The sequence below is a fragment of the Marmota monax genome, unplaced genomic scaffold (assembly GCF_021218885.2).
Source record: "Marmota monax isolate L192 unplaced genomic scaffold, Marmota_monax_Labrador192_F-V1.1 WCK01_AAM20220418_F8-fsc00038, whole genome shotgun sequence".
Lineage (NCBI taxonomy): Eukaryota > Metazoa > Chordata > Mammalia > Rodentia > Sciuridae > Marmota > Marmota monax.
In genome coordinates, this window is record NW_026692498.1 from 4,106,681 (window position 1) to 4,114,055 (window position 7,375).

Below are 7,375 nucleotides of genomic sequence, written 5' to 3' on the forward strand. Positions count from 1 at the left end.
CTGGCACTTCACAGGCCTAATTCTTCTAATCCTCTCAGCACCACTGGAAGGTAGATAAGATGTGGACAGGCCCTGGTCATGGGGTGGGTGAGGCCAGGCGGGCACCTGGCTCCCCAGGCTCGGACAGGGCAGCCAGGCCCCAAGACGACCTGGCCATGAGGCGCTCAGGGGACACACGCTGCCCCTGAGGGCTGAGCAGGCCCCCTCCTTCAGTTGTCCCATTGCGTGCAGGTGAGGACACTGCTGTCTTGGCTCTGCAGATGGGCACGCTGCGGCAGGTTCCTTCCCTACTGTCCCAGGGCTGAGTCATTAGTGCCAAGTGACAATAAACCAGAAACAGACAGTGCTGCGGGGTCCCCTCACAGCGGTCCCTGGAGCCATTAACTCTTGGCAGGGGGAGCAGGGACTGGGAGGAGCGGAGAGTCGGGATTTCAAGGGACCCAGTTCCACTTAGGGAACATGAGAAGGTTCTTGAGACAATGGTGGGTCAGGTGGCCAGGACCGAGGTGTGGGGGAGGGGCCGAGGAAGCTTTCTGAACCTTCTCCATTTTGCTGCAAGTGAAGAACTGCTGTTAGAAGTCTTTTGGACTCTGGAGGGATGGCGCACGCCTGTCATCCCAGTGACTCAGGAGGCCGAGGCAGGAGGATTGCAAGTTCAAGGCCAGCCTCAGCAACTTAGCAAGACCCTTTCTCAAAATAAAAAAATAAAACAGTCCATGATGTAACTCAGTGGTGGAGCACCTCTGACTTAATCCCCAATACCCAAAAGAAAAGTGTCTTTTAGAAACTAGTTAAGGGAGCTGGGCGCAGTGGCCACGCCTGTCATCCCAGCGACTCGGGAGGCTGAGGCAGGAGGATCATGAGTTCAAAGCCAGCCTCAGCCAAAGTGAGGCACTAAGCTACTCAGTGAGACCCTAAATAAAATACACAATCGGGCTGGGGATGTGGCTCAGTGGTCAAGCGCCTCTGAGTTCAATTCCCGCCATAAAGAAAAAAAGAAAAAAGAAAAATAGTTACGGGGCTGGGGCTGCGCTCAGAGGTGGGGCGCAAGCAGGTGTAAGGCTCTGGGTTCCATCAGCAGCACTAGGAGTGGGGAGAGGTGAAAATGGGCCATTTTATATCGCGTATATTTTAGCACCATTAACTTTAAAAACAACAACAACAACAAACAGAAACCCCCTTCCTTCAGGTCCTGGAGAACAACCTGTCTGTTTTCTTGGGGTGCGTTGGGCGTCTTGGAGCTGTGCCCCAGGCTGCACCTCTCTGTTCCCTGGAGACTCTGCTGTAAGGGGAAGTAGCAGAGGGAAGAGTGAGGCCATTTGCAAAGTTTACACCGCCCAGTGCCCCAGGCTGCCTGGGTCCCTTGGCCGGGATCCAACCCAGAGCAGCACTTTTTAAATTATTATTACTACGAGGTCAAGGGAGGTCCCCAAGGCCCTGCTGGTTGGTGGCAGAAGCCCCCGCACTCCTTGGGGGAAGCAGCCCTGCAGGGGAGCAGAGGTCATAGGTCATAAAGGGTCACTATGGAGGGGGCTTCGGCCTTGGCCGCGGTTGCTGCTCTGGGCCTGTCCCTCCTCACTCCCCGCCAGCCCTCCACCCACCGGCCTGGAGTGCTTGGTGGCGCCTCCCACAGAATTAAAACCTGGCCTGGTTTCCTTCACAAAGGCCTCCTCCTACGGGCAGGGCTCCGTCCTGGAAGGCAGACGCCAACTCTTTGCCCATTTCACAGACGGAGAAACCAAGCACGGTTAGAAGGGAAGAGGCCCGTCGCACAACCCACAGGCTAGGGGCAGATGTCTGCGGAGCCCAGGACCTCTGCCTGGTCCTTCCTTGGGTCCCGGTGGCCACGCTCCCTGGGGTGCAGCCGGCAGAAGGGCTTCAGCCTGAGCTAGAGAAGGTCCCATCTCCATCCAGGTCAGCTTTCCCTCCCTGCCTGTCCGGGCACGTGGGAGGGTGGCACTGTGCCCTGCATGGAGGACATGCTGGCAGAGGAGCACCAAGCCTCGCTTAGCCTGCAGCTGTTTCCTATTGAGCACCTACTGTGTGCCAGGCACTGGAAATACAGCTGGGGACCACACAGACCTGTACTTGCTGCATAGAGGTCACCGTCTAAATGGGGTCAGTCCACTGATGCGTGAGGAGGATTCCTAGGGGCTTGCAGAAACTGCGAGCAGAGAGCCCCGACACCAGGTGTCCCCGAAGGGCTGCTTCCTAAGAGCAGACCTGAATGGAGAGAAGTCATGGAGGAAACCTAGGGGACAGTCTCCCTGCAGGAAGGCTGGGGGCAGGGAGAGGGCAGTGTGTAGGAGCAAGGCCGGAGGCGAGTGGTGGGGAGATGCGGGCGTGGAGAGGGGCCTGTTCTCGCTCAGGGTGCTTGTGACAGTTAGGCAGGCCAAGCCTGCAGCAGGGACAGGTGGACCCAGGGACCACAGTGCCAATGCGGAAGCCAGACCTCAGGCAGAGTTCCCAGTTGTCTGACCCCAAGAGTCCCTGTAGAGGGAGCGGCCACAGTGCTGGGAGATCCCCTGCTGCCTGGAAGGTCCCCTGTCCAGCCACAGGGGTACCAAGGGGCCCAAGCACATCCCTGCAACGAGCCTGCAGGGGAGCCCTGGGCAGGGGGGGCTGCATCCTACCAGGAACCCAGGGAGACATCACAGGCTTCCGCCTGCACCTGTGGGGCTCCCGGCTGGGTCCCACCTCCCCAGGGGAGGTGCCCAGGGGGGTGGGGCAGGCCACATTGCAGGCCATTTGGCAAGTGAGGAGCCAGAGACAGAGAGGGACCGACCCAAGCAAGTGAGGGCCAGGTTCTGACCGGGATGGTCTCCTCAGCACAGATTCTAGGCCCATCTGGGGCTGGGGGCCCAGAGGCTGCCGAATGCACCCTGTAGCTGTGAGTGACCCGAAGAGCCTCCCGAGGGTCTGGAGATGAGGTTCCAGATCTGCCAAGGCCCTCCTGGGTCCCCAGGACCCTCCTTCCTGGGCCTCAAGCCTCCCAGTCCCTTGGGAAGTAGGAACAAGCCACCTCAGGGGTTAGAGGGCAGGCCCAAGGGCAGGAGGAGGAGGAAGAAAGGCCTGGGGAGTGTCTCTGCTCACAGGTGTGATGGCGGTGAAGGGAGGGGTGGGCTCCACACCCTCTGCTGCTGGGGCTGGGGCCTGCTCTGAGGTGGCAGCCCAGCCCCACAGGTACCACAGAAAACAGGGATTTTCACACCTAGGTGAGCAGGCATCTAGTGTCCCCTGGCTGGCCCGCCCCTATCAGACCATGATGGGCACCGTAGGGGTTAGGGGTGGGGGCGGGGAGCCATCCCGAGGTCTCAGCTGGGATCCTGCCTGCCGAGGAATCCTAAGTCCTGCATTACCGTGTGCGGTCGCAGGGCCCTGGCCCCCCTGAGTGCACCCCCACCACCTGCCCTTGGTTCCCTTCGGAGCACCCATTTCACCAGCCTCTGCTCAGACAGGCCTCCACCTGATAGACGGGAGGACCTCTGAACCGCCAGGCCTTGGGGACCTGGCCTGGCCTGTGGCCCTCTGGTTGACCCTGGCCCAGCCAGCCACAGGGTGGTTGTGCCCATGCTCACCCTCGGTCTCAGGCCAGTCCTTAACACCCTAGCAAAGGAGCCAGGCTCTCGGGAGTCCCTAAAAGAAGTCGTGGGAGGAGAGACGCGGGCTCCTGCGCCCACTCAGATAAAGGGAGAGACCACGACAGGGACAGCAGGGGCAAACAGAGCTTTGAAAAGCTTAAGAGGAACCGACGCGAGGGGCGGGACGAACAGGTTCGTGGGCTGGGCGGAGCCAAGGGTGGGCGCCCGGGTCCCCCAGGTGACAGTAGCTGAGCTCATCCCTGACCTCCTCCCCTCCCCTGCCCCTGATTGGCAGGCGGCCTGCGACCGGGCGCCCAGGCGAACGCGATCAGCCCCCCGCGGGCGCGGGCGAGTAGGAGGGGGCGCCGGGCTATATATATAGCGGCTCGGCCTCTGGCGGGCCCGGCGCGCAGGGAGGCGCGCATCGCCTGGTAGAGTCCCAGCCGCGGCCGCGCGCCCCTCCGCCGCTGCCCGCCGCTCCATGCAGCCCCGGTAGCTTAGCGTCCACGCCGGGGTACCCCGTCGCTCGCCGCCCGCTCCTCGCTCTGCCGCGCACCCCCAGCCTGGGCCCAGACCGTGCGCTCCCGCGGGCCCCCTCTGGCGCAGCTCGGGCCCCGGCTTCCCGGGCGCACGGACCGCTTGACGGACGCACGGCCCTCGGGCCGGGATGGCGGGGCCCGGGACGGCCGCGGCGGCTCTGCTCCCGGCAGTCCTGCTGGCCCTGCTGGCGCCCTGGGCGGGCCGCGGGGGCGCCGCCGCACCCACAGCACCCAACGGCACGCTGGAGGCCGAGCCGGAGCACCACTGGGAGAGCCTGCTGGCGCGCTCGCTGGCGCGCTTGCCCGTGGCCTCACAGCCCAAGGAGGCTGCCGTCCAGAGCGGCGCCGGCGATTACCTGTTGGGCATCAAGCGGCTGCGGAGGCTCTACTGCAACGTGGGCATCGGCTTCCACCTGCAAGTGCTCCCCGACGGTCGCATCGGCGGCGTGCACGCGGACACGAGCGACAGTGAGTAGGGCCGGCCGGGTGGGATGGGTCGGGGATGGGGAGCAGCAGCTGCCTCTAACAACTCACCCAAAGACACACGGAGGCCCAGGGCGGGCACCTGCTCGCGGGCCCTTGGAACTGGGCTGTCTCGGGTTCCTGTCCTACCGTATGACGCAGGGACTCGGGGAGGCAAGCACTTTTGGCTCAGCAGCCGGCAAAGGGACCGGCTTTGCGCACAGCGGCCGCCGAGCCCCGCCTCCCCGCCTTCGGAAGCCTGGGCTGCTGCGACCGCCGAATTCCAGCACTTTAGCCTGCCTGTGGGCACAGAGCGGCCGCACAGCCATTGGCACCCACGGGGCTGAGAAACGCGCTCAGGCTGAGGCGGGTCTTGGAAGCCTCTGCAGCCTCCAGGGCAGCCTTGGCCTTGCAGTCCTGAACTGGGTGAGGGCCCTTTGCCTCCACACCCGCCCTAGAGTGAGCCAAGGTCACCTGCCTTGGTATAACCCGCACTCACTCCCAGGTCTGCTGGAGCTCTCCCCTGTGGAGCGGGGCGTCGTGAGCATCTTCGGAGTGGCCAGCAGATTCTTTGTGGCCATGAGCAGCAAGGGCAAGCTCTATGGCTCGGTGAGTACCTTGGAGTTGGGCAGGCACCCGTGTGCAGGGCCAGCAGGATTGTGACCCTCTTCCAGGTCCATCTGTGCCTGGGCCACCAAGGGGCAGTTGGTGGGGTCACCAGGTCCCAAGGCTGGCAGGCAGCACCAGCCCCGGGGACCTCAGAAGTGCCCAGAGGTAGGCAGGGTGGCCAGGGGCCAGCCCAGACAAAGGGAGCCACCCAGTAACTGCCCTTGCTGAGCAGGCATCCCCTGACCCTGTGAAAGGGGCCATTGGGAGCAACAGTCTGTGCCCAGTGGGGTGGGTCCCAGCGAGGAAGTGGAGATGACCTCCCGGGCTGCGAGGTGCCTGGCAAGTGGCCAGCACTCCAGCTGTTTGGGGCTGGCCGTGCCTGCAAGGGTCTTGACACCCTGACTGCCCAGGAGAGACCTCTCAGCCCAGAGTGGGTGGCTGGGCAGACCCCTGGCAGCCGGCCAGGGTCCCGCTCACTGTGCTCCTGCCTCCCAGCCCTTCTTTGCGGATGAGTGCAAGTTCAAGGAGATACTGCTCCCCAACAACTACAACGCCTACGAGTCCCAGGAGCACCCCGGCATGTTCATCGCACTGAGTAAGAACGGCAGGGCCAAGAAGGGGAACCGAGTGTCACCCACCATGAAGGTCACCCACTTCCTTCCCAGGCTGTGACCCTCCAGAGCCGCCTCAGCCTCCACAGACTCTGGTAGGAGCACTTTCTCCTGGACGGAGAGTGGAATTCAGGAGTAGGTGTACGATATTTAAGTTAATTATTTAAATATGTATATATTGCCATCAAATTATTTATGGTCCTGTGAGTGTGTTTTGTAATTTTTTTCTGGAAAAGAAAAGAGGAAAAAAAAAAAACAAAAACTAAAACAACCCAAAAGCAAGTCTGACTTTTCTGGCGTGACAGGGGACAGTCTTACCGTTGGATTTGCTTTACTCTCAAGAACTTGACGTGAGCGTGCTGCTATTTTGTGTTGTAAAGACAGTGACATCGGATTCTGACGGCGCCCAGCACCCTGTCTGGAAGGGCCTGCCTGGGGCCGTGGTCTCCAGCGAAAGGGCGCTGAGCTGGGCTTCCTCCCGCCGCCCAGGACATATCGGTTTACTTCGGGTACCGAAAGCACACTGTCAAGTCCTCGCTGCCACTCCGTTTTCAGATGGGCCAAGGCTGACCTTTGAGCTTTCCTGTAGTCCATCTTCCCCCATCTACCAGATGGGAGAGACCCTCGGCAACTTTATCAACTGCTCTTCGCCTGGTCGGGGATCAGCCCCCGTCGCCGCAGCCACTGGGGAAAGACAAAGCTGTTCCGTAAAATGCCGGGGAGGGAAGCCATTCCCTGCTGGGATGTTGCCCCTCAACCCTCGCCTAGTGATGGACGAAGCTCGTGATAGAAGACAATTCTGAAATACAGGATATTTTTAACAAAAAAAACAGGCTTCCCCATACACGGGGAGCTTTGGACTAGAACCACTATTTAGGTGAACGTCGTCGCGGACGCAGCCCAGTCTGCAGGGACCTGCTGCTCAGACGCACACTCAGCATCTACCTCAGCCAGGCCCAATTGCGGAAGGCTTAAGGGGGCGCAGTTCACTGGGCCACCCCAAGTGGCTCTTTTTCCATATGCAACCAAAAGGATCGCAGAGAGGGGCTGTGGGTCCCATGCGAACCTTGTCACGTTTGAGCTATCTTTACCCCGTGATTTACTTTTAGTAAGGGCGTTCATGGTGGAAATATTTGCAGACAGCTGTTAGAGTGCACTATATGGTCACCGAGTAACCTTATATTTTTCTTTATATATTTTACAAATGTAACCCCTGTCGTTGAAGCCGAGATGGAAGGGCCAGGGTCGGTGGGGTTTAAAAAGAGTTCTGAGGTGGTGGCAAACATTTGATTTTAATGAATGACTTTTCAGTTTATGCAAAGTGACCTTAGCTTGCTACCAGACATGCTCTGGATGCTTCCTCAAGACCCTCCTCCGGGGTCTCTGAACCATCTCCCAAATTAACTTTACGGGACTCCGTGGAAGGCAAGCCTGGGATCTGATTGGGGTTTTTGTCTTTTGAATTCCTTTTGCCAAATCTTTGTTCAAATGCAAATCATGGACTTCAAATAATACTATTCTTAACCCAGCCCACTGAGTGCCAAGCCCCAAGTCAGGACCACCCATCTGAACC

At 60.3% G+C, this 7,375-nt stretch overlaps 1 protein-coding gene across 1 annotated transcript; it reads left to right on the forward strand.

Moving 5' to 3' along the window:
- Positions 1–4,248: 4,248 nt before the first annotated feature.
- Fgf4 (fibroblast growth factor 4) lies at positions 4,249–5,863 on the forward strand. The gene is made up of 3 exons (XM_046445015.1): positions 4,249–4,588; positions 5,088–5,191; positions 5,687–5,863. Exons 1-3 carry the CDS (start codon positions 4,249–4,251, stop codon positions 5,861–5,863), a joined length of 621 nt encoding a protein of 206 aa, XP_046300971.1.
- The last annotated feature ends 1,512 nt before the right edge of the window (positions 5,864–7,375 follow it).

Coding starts and splice junctions, on each gene's coding strand:
- Fgf4 (XM_046445015.1), top strand. CDS start 4,249: ATGGCGGGGCCCGGGACGGCCGCGGCGGCTCTGCTCCCGGCAGTCCTG. Junction 4,589..5,087: donor GCACGCGGACACGAGCGACA/GTGAGTAGGGCC, acceptor ACTCACTCCCAG/GTCTGCTGGAGCTCTCCCCT. Junction 5,192..5,686: donor AGGGCAAGCTCTATGGCTCG/GTGAGTACCTTG, acceptor CCTGCCTCCCAG/CCCTTCTTTGCGGATGAGTG.